Raw genomic sequence first — 18,082 nt, 5'->3', positions numbered from 1 at the left:
CCCGAAATTAAATCCCATCATCAAACAGAGTATTGAATCTAACGGTTCCAACACCAGGAGCAGGACAAGATTTGTGCAAGTGCCTCGTATTAAAGAAAACCTCTAAAAGGTGAAAGTAGAGAAAGCCAAATGCGAAAGATAAGCACAGCAGTCGCTTTTAATAATCAATCAGTGCGGCGTCGCTTTACTAACTCATCCCGACCAACCACCCAGGTCATTTTATTATAATCAATTAATTAATTGAAAATTTTTTAAACTGAAATAATTATGTAAATATATTAAATAATTTATCTTTACTCTCTCACTTCTCCCGAAGATCTTAATTTTTCATCTTCTCGTTGTGCTTTCCTCTCAGAATTCCAAATTCGGGTTCGCATTTCGTCTCTCTACGCTCGCTTATTTGAATTGTGAAAGGAATTTGTGATTTTCCTTGATTTTCTCGGCTACCAAACGGATCTTTGTTGTCGTTGTCTCTGTGTTTTTCTCCGTTTTTAATTATCTTGAGTGATTTTTTGCAGTAATTTTATCTTATATATGCTTATTGCTTCTTCTTTGGTTAATGTCGTTAGGATTTATTTTGATTTGTAATTTTGATTCTTGTATCCCATGGCAGTTTACTATTCACGAATTTCATGAACATAATAATAATTATTTGTAGGTGTCTGGTTGAAATGTGTAATTCAAATGCTGATGATAGTTTTTTCAGCTTAGAAGGTATGGATAAGGGAGTAGTTTGTGATTTGATGTAAATTTTGAGGTTAATATGGCTGTTTAAAGATTTCCATTTTATTTTCTCTGCACCCATATGGATCTCTTTCGTTTTCTAGGTTCTTTTGTTTTCTCAAATACTGTTTTGGTAATATCTTTGTTTCTTTGGTTCGTGTTATGCAGTTTGTGAAGCTCCTCATGATTCAATTTCATTTGGTTTTAAGTCATCGTACTTTATATCCGATTCTTGTAATTCCTAACTGTTTCAATTTTGAAATTTGTTAACTTTTTGAAAATTGGTTTGTTTCCTTATTTGATTGGTGTGTTTTATCCTGTGAAACTTGTATTCTATAAATATTTTTCCTGGCGTTTGCAGTTTACAGATTTCTCTGGAATGTCCTAAGGGTAGCTGTTTGAAGTAATTTATTTGATTGTATTAGGCTATTAGCAACCCAATGAATGGATTTCCCTTGTCTCTCTTTTTCTTGGTTTTTCATTGTAAGATTTGGAGAATATATGCTTATGCTACCCGTTGCTTGGCTGTAAACCACGTCTGGATGTAATATGAGTCAATATTCTGAATTTTGTATCTCTTAAACACTTACTTTATGCATAATTAATGAAGAACAGTATTAGTAACAATCAACAAATAGCTCAGGTTGAAGTGTTTTAAGTTTTAAAAGCCATGGTTCAATTTTCCATATATTTAAGGTTGTGGGTGCATGTATGTTGCCTTTTTGAGGCTTAAGATTTCGAATCGAATTCTCCCACACGCTAAAATTAACAAAAAATAAAATCAATATATGTTAATAAAAAATGCGACCTTTTTGAAGATAATGCGGATCTTTATAGGTTTCTATTTGATTTTCTCAACCAAACATTTCTCTTTCTTCTAAAATATTTGTTTTTTAGTTTTCACATGGTTTTGTTTAGGTAGCTGGATGAACTATGCCTGTTGATTGCAATTTGATTTTACTAATATGATTCTTTCAGTCCATAGCCACTCTGAATTCATTAATGATTTTCTTAATAGTAAGAACAACAGTATTGATGTTACATTTCATGTTGAGATTTTTCATGTTGCGATTTTTCATGTTTTGAGAGTTTTATATTCTATTTCCTTATATGATTAGAGTGTTTATTAGTGTTTACGTGTATTGTATCCTACAATTGTATGTGATTCTATGTTAAATTAAAGCTATAGATATGGAAATATGATAAGCCATCATTTCTTGATTTTGATTTGTATATTATGGTTCATGAATTGTTATTATTTTTGACAAGGCTATTCAATTGTTCCACGAAAACCTTTTTCGTATAACGCATCTTATATATATTTTTTGTTTTTCTTTTATGTGACTCATGTTTTCATCTTGCCAAGGTTGGAATGATTTATTGTCTTGTCTTGCTGTGGATCTGTGCTATTCTACACTTAGTCTTCAAGCAAAGGTTTATCGGATAAATATCAAATGGTTCCATTGAGAGTAGTACAACGTGAATTGCTAGGTTTTTTTGACTTGGTTAGAATCTTATACAATGATTTCAATTGCCCCATACTAAGGAAAGTGCTATGGTGGTTAGAAAATGATATGAATTATGAAGTATTTGGATTGCCCCATTCTAAGAAATGTACTTTGGTTTTTAATGGGGATTCTTGATCGTAAATTTTCTTGTTTCTTTGCTGTAGATGAATGATAGAAGGTGCTCTGAGCAATAGAAATCGATGCAAGTCACAAGATAGAAACGTGTTGTGGCTTTAATGTGCGGACAACAGGAGGCACAATGTTGTCTGAGAGAATTTCAGGGGAAGAACCTCTTCATCAGGATTTTGAGGCTTTGAGTGTGTCAAAACGTCTGGTGAGGAGTGTCAGCCAGAAGTTGAGGAAGAAGACCCCTAGAGGTGAAGAGGAGGAAGACAATGATTTGAGGGGGGTTTCTTTCAAATGTCTTACTATGTATAGTAGGGGTGGGGCCTGTAAAGTAGGTACTGACACAGGTGAGGAATATGGAAATCCAAGTAGTAGAAGGAGGTCAAGTGCAAGTGAAGAAGGGAAGGGATATGAGGCTATCTGTGGCACAGAGGAAACCGGAGTGGCTTGTTTCTCATATGCAATGGAGTTCTGGAAAAGAAATAACCGGAAATATCTTGAACTTGAAGAGTCTGTACGTAACAGCAGGATGCACATCTTTCTTCCAGATGATATTCTTGAGATGTGTTTGGTAAGGCTTCCGTTGACGAGTCTGATGACCGCCCGCCTTGTTTGCAAGAAATGGAGATATTTGACTACCACTTCTCGATTTTTGCAAATAAGACGTGAAGGTTCGTATCGCAATCCATGGCTGTTCCTTTTTGGTACTGTGAAAAATGGTTATTGCTCTGGGGAGATACATGCATTGGATGTATCTCAAGACCAGAGGCATAAGATTGATGCTGATATTCTCAAGGGAAGGTTCATGTTCTCTGTCACCAGTATTCAGGATGACATTTATATTGTTGGAGGTTGCTCTAGCTTGACCAGCTTTGGGAGGCTGGATAGGAGCACTTGCAAAACACATAAAGGGGTGTTGGTTTTCAGCCCTTTAAATAAATCTTGGCGTAAAGTGGCATCTATGAAGTATGCCAGATCAATGTCAATTTTAGGAATGTCTGAAGTCAGCTCAAATTGCTCCGTTGTTCAAAGTCACCAATATCGACAAGATAGGCGATTTTACCGCTCACGAATTGGCGGTGTGTCAGATGTTTATGAGGATCCTCACCGGCTGTCACTTAGGCGTCAGTGCAGAAGTGTTTCTGAGGATTATGAAGCTTCATTCTTAGCCTCCAGAAAGTCACACAAGTTTACAAGACAAAAACATGATCAGTCAAGCACAAAGGGTTGCAAGAAGTTTGTGTTGATTGCTGTTGGGGGTCTTGGTTCCTGGGACGAGCCTCTGGATTCTGCCGAAATTTATGATTCCATTTCAAATAAATGGACAGAAATCCAGCGGTTGCCTATAGATTTTGGAATTGTTTGTGCTGGGGTTATTTGTAACGGGATGTTTTATGTCTATTCAGAGACTGACAAGCTTATGTCATATGACATAGACAGGGGCTACTGGATTGGAATCCAGACTTCGCCATTCCCTCCCCGCATTCATGAATACTACCCTAAACTTGTATCATGTAATGGTAGGCTGTTTATGCTTTCTGTCTCCTGGTGTGAAGGTGATGGTCAAATAGGTCGGCGAAACAAGGCTGTTAGAAAATTATGGGAGTTAGATCTCATGTATCTTACCTGGACCGAGGTATCAGTGCATCCCGATGCCCCAATGGACTGGAATGCTGTATTTGTTGCGGACAGAGATATGATATTTGGGGTTGAGATTTTCAAAATATTCGGTCAGGTATTGGACTTTCTGACCATGTGTAATGTGTCGGATATGGGGACAAATTGGAGTCATATTTCGAGGAATCAAATGGCTCTTGAATTGGATGCTTCTTCCTGCATGACAAAATCAATGGTTGTACTACATCTGTGAAAGTCTTTGGCAGGCAGGCAGGCAGGCAACTCCAGTTTTTCTTCACATCCAATGTGTGGGGAGAGTTTTACATTCAATTCATTGAATATATATTTGATTCGTGCAATTGGCCACTGCCTCTCCGTCTACAGGCTCTTACAGAGGTATGGTATGGTATGGTATGGCTTACTCATGTAGTTTTCAATGTAATATTCTTCACCGCTGCTGTTCGTAAATTGACCCTGTATTTCTCTCTAGTCCTATATATTATTGTTGCTAATGATTATGTGGACGGACTTCTATTGTGTTCATCCAATCTGATGGCTTCGTCCTTTTAGATTGAATGGTTATGTGTTTTGCTCACCACTTGTACATGATGAGTCTTGAATGCTGAATGTTGATCTGGCAATTCATATTCACCTTTTATGCCAAATCTTCACCATTTGCTTCTCCGATGGTAAGCTGCTCACAGCTTATGAGCCAAATAGAACGTTGATGTTTGAATTAGTTCAGTTCAGTACAGTTCTCGTTACCAGCTCTACAAATCCAGGTAAACAGTTCTCTCTTATCGGTTATAGACCTGTTTATCCATTCAAATCCTACGGGGCTTGTAACCTGTCTCTAGTAAAATGATTCACTCAGAATATTAAAGAGAGACCCAAGTAAAATAATTTTCAAGTCTGCTTTGCTAACGAAGAAAAATGGGTTTCTTCATTGAAAGACCCAGATGAGATCTGTGCCAAAGTCTCTTATATTAAAAGTTTAAAATAAATAAAGGAAAAAAAACATATATATCTAACCAAAACCATAAAAGTAGCTTGCCAGGCCCTAGTTCTGTTCGTAATCTGTTGATAAACGGTCTAGACATTTGGGCCGCAAGTTTGCACATTTATGGGCGGCTATATTATTTAGAGCCGCCCACTAGTGGCTCCATCGCGGCCCTGTCCGTTTACATCTTGGGCCAGAATTGAGCCCAGTGCTTCTCCCAGGTTAAAAAAATAAAAACGGCTGCTCTCCCGGACGTGAAGCCTTCAGCTTTGGGTGATCCATGTCTGTTAATCAATACTGAGGTTGAATCTGAATGGAAGCGCAAGAAGGAAAGCAAGGTGTCTTCGAAACCGAGACCGAGAGACCACCAACAAATCCCCTACAAGGAGTAATAGAAGGAGAAGAAGTTGGAGATGAAAATGTTTTGCGATTCCTGGACTCGATGGACGGTTACCTTGGTCTTATGGATTCTTTATCAGCAACGCTTCGACAGGTGCTATAAGCGATAAAACATATTCCTTTGCTTTAACGTCTTAGACGGTGATGTCAATTGGGTTTCCATGTTTTATGGGATTGATTTTACTTTGGTGAAGTAGTCGATGACTAATTGATTTTGATGTTCTTGGCTCTTACATGGTTTAATTTTTGAAAAGCTCAGAGTAATTTTGGTGCATGTCCTGTAGCTTTTGAATAGTTAGTCATTTTGCAGTTGTGAAACAAATATGAGGTGTGAAAAGATGAGAGAATGCAAGTGGAATGTTTCGAGAGGAAGAAGATGGAGAGCTAGAAAGGACGTGAATGGTAGTATTTAGGAATAATATGAATCCAAAAGGTTCAGTGACATAGTGGTATAGACTATAGAGTATAATCTTATATGAATCCAAAAGGTTCTGTAGCTAATTCTTGTTGACATTGTAGAATTCACTTGTGTTAGTATTCTGCTGAAATTTAAGTAAAAAAGAATGAATAATGGACATAAATTGATAAGCTTACTCCTTTTTGCAGGGATGGTTTGAATTAGCAAGTGCTAAGTACTCTATGGGCGCATTGCGTGTCAATGGCGCTTTATTGGATCTCAAAGTCCATCCTGCTGCTACATCATTGACAGTAACCCAGGATGATGGTAGATTTACTTCCTTTGTTTAGCTATTTTAGTAACCATGTGATGATTTTGCGATACCATCATACCACAATCAATAAGAAGATTCTGTCATGTAGGGCCAATGTATATTGGATGGGATGATAGCCCCATTGTGAGGATGCCATTGAAGGGGCATTTCAATATGGGACTGAGGGGTTTGTTAGAATTTCTAAAATGACACTAGTGAAGAGTGTTTTTGTGCATGTAAATGGGCAATGCAGTCACTCGTGAGTCGTAAAAAATTAAAATTCAAGAAAGATAGACCCTATATTGGCAATAGATTAAATAGCACATAGTCGTTAATACTTAATAGTCCAAAATTAATTATTCTCATGGTCATCTTTTACTCGCACTAACGAGCTCATGCATCATAAATCGTACCCTGCATGTGTTAATCAAAACTCATGTCCGTTGACATACGGGATTGCTCTTTTGCAGTTGACTCCGAGCTAAAGCAACCACACTTCACCTTGTGCAAGTGGGTGTCCTCTGGAAATGAGAAAAGCTCTTCCCAGGAGGTGAAATCCAAAGAGGATGATTTGCTTAAGACATCTGACAGTCAACAACCACAAAACCACGGCAGTTCCCAAATGTTTGGTATGGTTATATGATTCCTGTATGTGGAAAATCTGGTATATGCATTACTTAGAATTGCAGAACATTAAGATTTAAGGGATCCAAGCAAAACAACTTGCACTTGAACAGTTCTTAAATCACTTACAAGGTTCATCGCCTAGTCCCGGGAAAAAATAATAATAAATGGCAATAAATATTCTGTTGCATCTTGGAACCATATTTTATATTATATCTGCTCCAAAGGCTCCATCTCACTTTCATTTTCCATGAAGAAGGTAAAACCTCAGCCAGGGATGGAGCAACATTTGAGGTTGATAATCAAGTAAGCATCTCAACAACACAATTTTAAACATTTATTAATATTTTGCAATTCCAGTTTCTGTTCAGACTGTAACCATTTTAGTCTGTCATTTTAAGCTCATCTTAAATGCTATCACGGTATCATCTTTACTGTATTTGATATGTTTTAGTTCATCATTCTCCATGTGTGGTAGACCAAACACCATAGTCAATATCCTCATGGCATTCTTTAACTGTCGATTGTGAATAAAGCATTAAATTCATCTCTTTTTTATAACCTAGGTTTCAAAGGAACGAGCCAAATCACTCTCAATGTTTGGAACTCTAGTTTCGCCAAAGCTTCGAGCTGTCCAACCATCATTTGAGACAGGTATGTAATTTAGCAAAAATTTCCGTTAAAGGTTATGGAACAGGGGGGTGAACTGTGTGAGGATATCTGTTTTCATGCAGCATTGGAGACCATTGTTGAAATAGTGAACATTCAATCATCAATGCTAAACGCTTATGATCAAGTTCAAAGAGGATCAAAAGGCAGCAAGGGATGAAAAAACTTTCCTCATTTAGGTGTTCAGGCAACCTTAAATGTCTGATACTGAATGCTTTCCCCCTTGGTTTTACCCCTCAAAATATCTCATCATGGGTTGCGTTGTGCATGCTATAATTTTCATTCAACCTTACTTAATTGCTGATGGATTACTTTTTAATGCAAATTCGGGTGCTGATATGAGTTCCCTAACGATGGACTCGGATGGCAATGAAGATTCGTCGCAGTAGTTGCGCATGAATAGATTGCAACCTTTGCACCTGTTTCATGATCACTTCTGTTCATTCATCTCATTAGTTCCAACAATCTGTGTGTTAAAATAGCGCAATTGATTTTTTCTTTCTTGTTTCTTCTGTCACTCCGATATTTTCATAGGCTCACCTTTTGTTTAATTCATGGAAATGTTGGTCTTGTGATCTTTGCATCGTTACCCGAACTATTTAAACTATACATAACCTCAGTTTAAAAGTTTTGGTCACTTAGAAATGCTTGAGAAGTTCTCAATACTTTTAATGCCTTTGTTTACTGTATTTTCTGCCCTCTTGTTGGTCACTGAACTTGCATTAACAGTGTCTGTAAAACAGAGACATTTGACATACATTCACCTTCTTTCTTCATAGTTCATTATAACTCAGAGATCAGGAGACAAATACAAAAATCAGAAGGAAGAAGAATAAATCGGTTCATGATGATTTCTAAGTGGGTTGCCCAGAATTACACTCAAAAGGGGGCTATTATTTTTTTTACTCATGCTAGCAGGTTATAGAACAAAAGAATATTACATCAATACATTAAATCATTAATATAGCAGGCCATACCCAACAACTTTACAGCGTCCAGTTCTCATCCAAAGATACATAGCACACAAAAAATGGCTACAATGGATCAAACCATTAACAAAATGGGGAACTGTGGGAAGACTGGATGGGGAAGATAAAAAGATTTGACAGCTAGAAAGCATTCCAATGTTGGGAAACTTTCTTCGGAGATTGATGTTCAGAAGAGACCTTAAATGGGCCACTAGAGCCAAACGGGTCTGCCTCGTCAAAAGAAGAGAATCCATGACCCCGATCGAAGTCTTTGGTATTGTTTATGGAATCAAACCTTTTGAACTTATCGCGCTGTGGAGAAAAGAAAATCCACCTTCATGCATGCTGAAGGAATCAAATCTCGAAAAACTGTCAAAATGATCACCTGCTTCACTGTATCTTGGTGAAGAGTTGCTAAACCTGGAAACTGGAGAGGCGGGGACGGACTCTTCGAAAAATATACCCTTTTTATGGAAGGCAGTTTCTGCAGTTGGAGATTCTGTTCTTGTTGTGTTTACACCAAAATCACCGGACCCAAAGAAATCTCTGTGCTTCTCAGAATCAGAGTCCTGTCAAATGGAAAACGTGGAAATATAAGATTTTATACCATAAACAGGTAATATCCTATATATGCAACTAGATGTTTTGATAACTAATACATCAAACACATTACAGCAGCTAACAGTTGGGGAAACACAAACAATATCAGTAATAAAATAAGCTCCTAATATTTAAAGTTGCAGAGATCATCTTCTCCCTTATCACAGTCAGGTCAGTCAGGTCCTGCCAATGAGAATCACAGTCTAAAGGACATCCAACTTCATTCATCTGTTTAACATAATACTTGATAAATTCCATTGATTGCAATACTCTGGTGGGAGAAATTCCCTCCCGTTCTTCAAAACAATCAAGTTTTTGCACGACAGTTAAATAGTAAAAACATCATGATGAGTTATTAAAAGCTAATAATGAATAGATGCATGCACAAAACATACAAATGTGTACAGTAGGCTAGTAGACAATATGTGCAGACTGCAAGGAACATAGGGTTTTTGCATAATTTCATGGGCATGAATATTTATGCCACGAACAAACATGTGTCCAGGTTTGATTGAATAAAAGTATAAAACCAACAGATAATACGCCACATGTGTACACCCTAATTGCCAAAGGTGTCCAACTCAAATCCTCTACATTTGTCAAATTGCATGTTTTCCAGAACAAAATTCTCTTTATATTCATGTACAAATATGATACTGAAAAGTGAAAACAAGAAAGATCCTGCAGAAGCTATTGTCATTAGGATCTACTAATATTTCCACTGAACTGGACATCAGTGTTGTGTTAGATATATATGATGTTTCAGAAACAATAGAAATAAGCATAAGTTTGGCTTCACCTTAGAATTTGATGGGTTAAATCCTCATACGGAGTCTGTATCATCAGGAGAGTCAAAGGCAGCACCCCATGATTCATCAAAACTTCTGTCAACAGAGGGGGAAGTGAAAACTAAACCATGATGCTTGTTCTTTAGAGACCAACACAAACAACGCAGAAAATAATGCACAAAAATCAATCAATGCCCCTACCTATGTGTTTCTGCATCTGCTTCAGTACTCTTCACAAAAACATCAGAAAATCCTTGAGATGGGCTTTCTAGGGCACTCCTTCCAGGACTCCTCAATGATTCATCATCACTATGGGCATATGCAGATTCACTTTTAACAGCATGTTCCCCGGGACTAAAAAGGTTACCAGACTTTCCATCAGCATCTGACAAAGAATTAGGGGTTAGACTACCATCTGAGGAAGCCTTTTCCCCCTGAGCATTAGCAGATCTTGATTTTGGAGAAATGGAAATACTTTTTACATCCACAGTGAGATCATTGGCAAATCCTGAAAGCATAATATAAGTGGCATAGACATTAATTAAAGATCTTCGTCAAAATACTGGAGTCAATGCATCTGCATAAAGCAGATGGGAAGAGAAAATGAAAACGAAGAGTTAAAGGGTGACAGTTAATACTTCTTTGCAACCAGAGAGCATACCTTCATCTTCAAACTTATCCCATTCTTCATCCCACACAGCAGCATTCTCTTGAATTCCAGGTTGCCAGCCTTAAAAGTAATAAATGTAAAATGGTGATTGATGGATCCCAATAAGAAAAGCAATTAATTTGAGAGTGAGGAAAAGTCAATTATCTAAAACAACACCACCAAATATAGTGAATTATAGCAACTGCAATATAGTCCAGATGTGCTAAACGGGCCGTCAAAAAAGAGCCCCATTCTCATGCTTGTAAAACTTAACGATAGCAGGAAGGAACAGAATTCATCACAAATAGGTTGATTATAAAAAAAAAAGCCAACAATAAATAAGAGATTGGTTCCTTTGATACCACATCAAATTATCAAGTATCAATTTTAAATTGATAAAGGGCACGGAATCGTAAGATGCTTGATATTTTCATCTGAAATCATAATGCTAAATCGGAAAAGAGTGATGCAAAGGATTCAACAAGGAAGCCAGTTTATACAAATTCGGCATACTACAAGCATAGAGACAATGTCACACGAAGCCATAGGAAATGGAAAAATGGAACTAAACATACCAAATGGAAGCTCAATCACTGCAGTTGATTTAACATCTAATCCATGCTTCTTGCAACGCTCTGTTAACACCCTCACGAGCTCTTCAAGATCTGATTGTATTCGATCAGCACGGACCTAAAAATAGGATTGATATGTTAGTGTTAGACGAGTTTATATAAAATCTTTAATGATTCAAGCATAGGTTATTTCGTCTAGTTCACCTGAAGGATGCCATCTGCACTGCCACCTTTTTCCATTTTAGTTATTGCTTGATGCAACTCCATCTTCCTCTCCTAAAGTTTTTCAAGAGAACTCATAATCATAGTACAATATTTGAAAAGGTAAAACTGTGTCATCAATTAGGATATAAGACCACACACACTCAATGGTATTGAAAATCCAGGCAGCTTAGGAACAGAATAATATCAATGAGTGGTAGCTCAATTATGAACAGGTAACCAAATGAGCCTTCCTCAATGTTCAATTGAAAGGGTAACAGAATTAAAAATAAGAAGACTTTGATAGCAACTTGATTTAATTCCATAATGGAAAAGAATTTATTACTCCTAAAGGAGACCGTGAAGGAAAATAAAATACTAATAGTACCTGAATTTCCCGAAATGTTGCCTCTTCGATGGTTAATTTAGATGCTATTTCCGCAACTTGCTTGTACTTCTCTTCATACTTCTTACCCAGTAATTCTGCCTGTTAAGGCGAATTTTTACCAACACCAATCAGCTAAACAATGTAGGATATAAATCAGAAAAGGCTCCAGTTTCAATTACAAAAAGGTACCTCTCGCTTATCCGCCAAAGCCCTTTCAGTAATTTCATTTAGTCTGTTATCACATCGGCTTTTATAGAGAACCTGATAAACAATGAACGAAAAAGAAGCAATTCAACGCCAAGATAACCATCATCATCATCTAAGCCTTAATTCCAATATTTGGGGACGGTTTCATTGATTCAACTCAATCTTACCTTCAGTAGTCCTATATCATCCATATTCTTCTACCTTTACTTCCGTCATATCTTTTCAACCTCCGTCCTCCTGGTCCTTATCTCCTACTCTCTAAGTTGAACTTGCTCATACCATATTAGATGATTTGGATACCATCTAGACAATTTTCACTCATATTCAATCAAAGCAACCTTAATAACCCTGTTCTGTATCATGTACTTCCTCATGTTCTTGAACATCCAGTACATGATTCTCAAATCAGCAACATTCATTTTTCCATGTTGTTTTCTTTTCTTTTTTCATTTCTGTATATTATTGGTTATACACAGCCGTTTTGCACCTGAAATAAATGTCACAAATTAACCCCAATTCTCTCTCCCACTTCTCAAATTCTTGTCAAACGCCACTTACCATCAACCTCAATGTTCCCCTTCATTACCAATCACGTAATCTTGTCACTCCATATGCCTTCCCCATGGACCCCATATCTGTTCATTCTCCATGGACCATTCAGTGTGAAACCAATCACGTAATCTTGTCACTCCATCTGCCTTCCCCATTGACGCCATATCTGTTTGTTCTCCATGGACCATTCGGTTTGTCGAATATGAAGAGAAAGAAGTTTATTTGCTCCTTTTTGATGAGATAACATGTCCTTTACTTATTGTAACACAAATATTTTACTCACGTTGACAGGTGTTGCATCATGCTCTTTTTTTCTTTTTTCTCTTTTTTTTTTTTTTTTGAGCAGAGAAAAGAGTTGCTACAGATGAATACACCAAAAGCAATATAGAACATAGAAACCACTTACAAGTTCCTGCATCTTTGTGCGATAGAACTCGATCTTCTCCTTCGAATCCAAAATCAAATTTTCTCTTCCATCAGCCTACAAGTCAATGCTTCCCTTAATATTGCTTGAAGAACATTACAGGAGCAGGGTAAATGTAGTATACACAAATCATAACCAGAGGACAATGTACAATATCTCAATACCTCAACCCAAGAACAACAAGGATAATGGAAGGAAAAGACAGAATAATAACAAATAACTAATAACCTTAAATTCATGAGTTAAAGAACCACAAGATTAAATATTAGCTACGATCTAAACCATATTGGAACAGTAAATACAATACCGTTGCAAGAGAACCATAACAAGTTAAGCCAAACGCTGACATTGTTCAGAACTAGGCCATTCCATTTTGGATGTTTTATATCAGTCAATAAAGTTATGTGATAGGATTGTCCCACATCGAAAGATGTGGGAGCTAAGATGTTGTTTATAGGGGGAGGTATGGGCCTCCTTTAGTACCCAAGGTTTTCTGATATGGGCTGGGAGGCCTTGGGTACAGCCGGCCCATATGGGTGGGTGTCGGTTGGGCCTTGGGTGCTGAGCGTGTATGGGCACGACTCTATCAATGGTATCGAAGCATGATCCTGTTGTGCCTTCAACTTGGGACCGTGCCTGCGGAGTGGCCGGCCATGGTGCTCGACCAACGGGGGTGCGCCTGCCGGAGTGGTCGGCCATGGTGCTCGACCAACGTGGGCGTTGGTCTTGAAGGGGAGGGTATTGATAGGATTGTCCCACATCGAAAGATGTGGGAGCTAAGATGTTGTTTATAGGGGGAGGTATGGGCCTCCTTTAGTACCCAAGGTTTTCTGGTATGGGCTGGGAGGCCTTGGGTACAGCCGGCCCATATGGGTGGGTGTCGGTTGGGCCTTGGGTGCTGAGCGTGTATGGGCACGACTCTATCATTATGACCATTAAAGAAAAAGTCATGCTCACTTTAATTCTCCAGCAATCATTAGACACCCAGATTCATCTGTTAAGTCGACATGAAGTGTTTTCAAAATTGCTTTCATCTCTCAAGCTATTTAAGGGTGTTCAGTAAGTCTACAAGGAAATGACCTTCTAGGGGAAAAAACCTCAAAAGGGTAAGTAAGTGTGGGTGGCTTAAAAGAATGAAAGACAACCTCACAACATCATGTTCACTTCACTTTTTTCCAGTAAATGCTGGACTCAGGTTAGTCCACGAAGTTAACTAGAAGTACTTTTATTTTGCTTTTTCATCTCTAACTATTTAAGGACGTTCAATTAGTTAAGAAGGTAGAAACTTTGTATGAAATGACCCGAAAGGATATGGATAGAGTGGCTAATTTAAAAAGGTGAAAAACTATGCCTTTTCAGTCGCTGCCGTTCCATCTGTAAGCTTTGAAGTCGTAAAATTCTGCTCGCCATTAGCAAGTTGATCTTCAAAAGAATCATCCAGAACAGCCCCTTTCTTTTGTTGATTGGACATTGTTGCACCAGCAGCCAGAGAAGAATTTGGTGGAAGTGGTGGCCTCAAACCAGATGTGGGGGTTATCGGACGGGCACCCATCACCTGTTGCTGTCTGAAACCTAGTGATAAAGAGTGAACAACTCTTCATCAAGAAAAAACCCACCTGGTTCACGATTTGAGAAGAGAAAAGTAAAATCACTCGACCAGTACCAGAATTTGAGCCCCAAGCAGCATTTCCAAAAGCAACTCTGGGTTGATTAGTCATGGTCTCATGGAGGACAAAGTCTCATCAAACATTATATTACTTGGAAGTGCTGCAGGAAGAGGACGGCCTTCCTTGTACCGCTCCATCAGATAGAGGGCAAAGCAGAATTCCCTCAAAGAAAGCATACTATCATTATCCTGATCAGATAGATCCCACACCTGCTTTAAGACCTCTGGAAAAGGCCAATAAGAGCTTTATGGGTCATAAGAATCAGCAAACAAAACAAGGATCTTAAAATGCTCATCATCCTAAGGAATGTCCCTATTGATCACAGAGCTTAATTTTGCTATAATATAAAAACGGAGCATAAGATACCCTGGAATGGATTCTACATAATAAAAAAACAAGGATTCTACAGTATCATATATGCATACACATTATGCAGTCAAGAAAATACACAGTAATAGCCTGACCTACACCTATGGAAAGGTAATGATGATGGGCAACAACTTGCCTAAAAGATGTCATATAAAAACTTTGGTATTCATCCATTAATTGGTGTAAAATGTTGCCAAGTTCCTGAAATAATTGTAATGTTTAAGCCTGAAATAGAATGCACATTAATCCAATAGCTGTTTCTCTTTCTTTTCCAATGAAAATAACCTTACCTATTGGTAGCCTCCAACTCAAAAACAGAACCCGTGCCTGCTCACCAGTGATCCTTCCATCTCTGTCATCATCTACACCCATGAAGACTTTCGTATACTTTTGAACATCCGATGGTTTCATCTTCGGCCACGGAAGCTGGGAACTGTCAGAAGAATTTGCTGTCGCAGCAGAAATACCAGAAGAGGGAAGGGTGGGCATACTTTGAGCAGAATGTTGTGGACCTATACTCGATGACGGCGGTGCCTGCGGAGGCTGGCTGCCTAAAGGCTGCATTGCAAAAGGACCTTGCAATGCATCAAGTGACCTAGGCTTCGCTGGAGTTTGGGCCTGGTCCCCACTGGAAATTGGAACAATTGCTGAAGAAGCTGGTGCACTACTAGCTGAATGGCTCGGCATCGGAGGTCCTTGTTTTGTCGTAGAAGTAGCTGCAGAAAACATATCGCCTCCAAAAAATGAATTGGAAGCAAACCCATTTCCAGAAACAGCTGAAACGTTTGAATCATGTGCTGTTGACTGGGAGGTCGTTGAAGGTAGATTCTGGGGCTGCGGAGTAACTGAGGGCATTGGTGGCCTAACCCCTCCGGGTCCAGTCGGAGATCCACCAGTCCTTCCACCGAGCCAATCATTTGAGACGTTTGGGCCAAGGGCGCCAAGACCAGCAGTAGCAGCAGGCATAACTTGATGCGGAATGGGAGCAGAACCGGGAGGCATGACCTTAGCTTGACCCACCATACCACCTCCAGGACCTGCAATCCCCAGAGGAGGCCGGCCAGCAGGAATGGCTTGATGTGGTCTCATGGACTGACTTTGCTGGGAAGGAAAATATGGCTGGTTCATACTTGAGTTTGGAACTCCTGGTCCTCTAAAACCAAAATCCTGAGATGCAGGCGGGGTAACCGCACCCATCGATAGGACAGATGTAGCAGCCATTGAATTTGATTGATTAGCAGGGGTGGCAGGAAGAGCGATCTTTGGTGGTGGAATTTTAGCTGCAGCAGGACCATATAACGCAGCCTTAACAATGTCAGGTGTCAATTCCCGCCTACTTTGTGCCACCGTAACAAGTTTGAGAGCATTGTAAAATTCTGCCCGACCAAGGAAACCCATTCGGGCCCGATCAGCATGTGTCCATATCTGCAGACATATAGAAGAAATTGATCAGCATGCTTCATATCATGAAGCATTAGAAAAATAAGCTTCTGCTTCCCTCCCGAGAACCCAAACTTACACAGGGAGTGCATCTTTTGCAGAATTTGAATCTTGTTCTCGACAATTATGAAAAACAACAACTGAAAACGATCGCAAATCAGCATTATGAGTACTATTGCCCTAGAATCCGAATAATAAACACCAGATCAAATAATCCAAACAGAATTCTTAACGTTATAACGACAATAACGTCTAATTTCATTTAGTACAAAAGAGCTTCTAATTCAACTTTCAGTCCTGCGAAGAAGAGAAAAGGCAAAACACCCATCATTCCAATTCCAAACTATCATTGCAAAGAAAATAAATTGTGAAGAAGAAGAAGAAGAAGCGAGAGAGACCTGAGAGAGGACTTGTTTGGACAAACCGGATCCTTGAAAGAAAGCTACAGCTTCTTGTCCACTAATCTTTCCATCTCCATCCAAATCCGCTCTCTTAAAAAACACCTCGAATTGATCCATATTTTGCCCCGCCATCTCGATCCGTCGAAAGCTATGATGCCACCCCTTTTCCGCCCCTCTTGTAATCGTCGTATGCAGTAATGATAGATCTGATCCGGTAATCCACCAAAAGCATTAATATCTTTTTGGACAGACTACGAAATCATGAGCTCTGGTTGCCCAACCACAATTTACTATTCCCTCCTCTCTCCACCGACGACAATTAACAAATTATGCAGGAAGAGCACCTGCGACTCCTTTCTTCTCCTCTCTCACGCATATGGTTGTTCTTCTTCCCCCACAAAACCTTCGACCCAACAATCTCACCCAGAGTTGAAGCAGCCTAATACAAACACTTCAAATTTACACTGCAGTTTTGATCGATGAAGAGGTGGTGCCGGCGGTGCGGTCGGCAGATGGTACGAATTATGGAGAAAATTTTGGAGATAAAAACAACAAATTCCATTTTTTCCTGGTTTTGAAAGTTTAATTTTTAATCATATTGGGCTTCAACAACTACTGGCTCCGGTCCGCGGATATGAAGCCCAAATTGCAGCAGAAGCTACCCATACAGTGATACAATTACGTAATCCATCCAATCATTCGAGAAACGATGGAACTAAGTAGATATTGAAGCCTGATGCTCGAAGGAGCCATTGGCCCAAATTCCACTGTGAGATTTTCATGTTCACCACAACAAAACATGGGTGGCTGGAGGTCTGCAAAAACAAAGGTAGCAATTCAATTTTCTTTCTTTCTTTCGTTCTTTTTTAATCGACTTCAGGTAAACCTTTAGAGCTTCTGACAAATCAAAACTTAATATTGGTTTCTTAATCCTGCAGCTGAGACTGCGAAACAGAGCAGTGGTAATCTGATGGATAGAGAGTGGTTCTGCACAATTTACTGATGAGAAAGATAATAGAGCGGGGCCAGTATATCACTCTTTATTTTTCAAAGTGAATTTTTAGGGCTGCTGTTTCTTGTTATGTAGCAAGGATCTGACCAGGCCTGGAAGTAGAATGGTTTGCAATCTTTTCACTGCCAACAAGAATGTATAACCATTAGAAAATCAGACATTGATCACATAGTTTGGTTTTTGTATAGTCTGGTTGTGGTCTCATACAAGTCCAGCTTTACTTCAAAGTCGCTCAAACACCAAAGCCTAAATTGCAGTTTTTGGCACAGCTTGCCTTTCTACAACAGATCACAACAAGGGATTCATTCCCATGAAGTTCAAACCGAGCTATTATAGGGTACATAAACATAAGTAATGACCACTCGACAACTGATCAGTACTCTTTACTAACGAAACAGATCAGCTACAGAGTCGTGCAAATTAAACAAATTTGACAGACCCTCCGTAGCCCGTACTAGAAAGGTTTTG

At 38.9% G+C, this 18,082-nt stretch overlaps 2 protein-coding genes and 1 pseudogene across 4 annotated transcripts; 2 read left to right on the top strand and 1 right to left on the bottom strand.

Moving 5' to 3' along the window:
* The first annotated feature begins 225 nt into the window (after nt 1–225).
* Nucleotides 226–4,639, top strand: LOC120000334 (F-box/kelch-repeat protein At5g42350-like). 2 transcript variants are annotated; one of them, XM_038848368.1, is made up of 3 exons: nt 355–369; nt 659–714; nt 2,396–4,639. In XM_038848368.1, exon 3 carries the CDS (start codon nt 2,491–2,493, stop codon nt 4,225–4,227), a length of 1,737 nt encoding a protein of 578 aa, XP_038704296.1. In that variant the 5' UTR covers nt 355–369; nt 659–714; nt 2,396–2,490; the 3' UTR covers nt 4,228–4,639. The 2 variants fall into 2 exon arrangements, with proteins under 2 accessions (XP_038704295.1, XP_038704296.1); XM_038848367.1 differs by lacking the exon at nt 659–714 and having other exon boundaries at nt 226–369.
* Nucleotides 4,640–5,221: 582 nt separating this feature from the next.
* On the top strand, nt 5,222–7,948 carry LOC120000553 (coiled-coil domain-containing protein 115-like). Of its 2 annotated transcripts, none has more exons than XM_038848677.1 (6): nt 5,222–5,467; nt 5,980–6,097; nt 6,554–6,712; nt 6,967–7,013; nt 7,274–7,361; nt 7,442–7,948. In XM_038848677.1, exons 1-6 carry the CDS (start codon nt 5,288–5,290, stop codon nt 7,534–7,536), a joined length of 687 nt encoding a protein of 228 aa, XP_038704605.1. In that variant the 5' UTR covers nt 5,222–5,287; the 3' UTR covers nt 7,537–7,948. The 2 variants fall into 2 exon arrangements, with proteins under 2 accessions (XP_038704605.1, XP_038704604.1); XM_038848676.1 differs by having other exon boundaries at nt 5,224–5,467; nt 6,964–7,013.
* Nucleotides 7,949–8,221: 273 nt separating this feature from the next.
* On the bottom strand, nt 8,222–17,126 carry LOC120000552 (annotated as a pseudogene).
* Between the last annotated feature and the right edge of the window lie 956 nt (nt 17,127–18,082).

Source organism: Tripterygium wilfordii, chromosome 6, assembly GCF_013401445.1.
Source record: "Tripterygium wilfordii isolate XIE 37 chromosome 6, ASM1340144v1, whole genome shotgun sequence".
Taxonomy (NCBI): domain Eukaryota; kingdom Viridiplantae; phylum Streptophyta; class Magnoliopsida; order Celastrales; family Celastraceae; genus Tripterygium; species Tripterygium wilfordii.
This window is presented reverse-complemented; position numbering and strand designations above follow the sequence as displayed.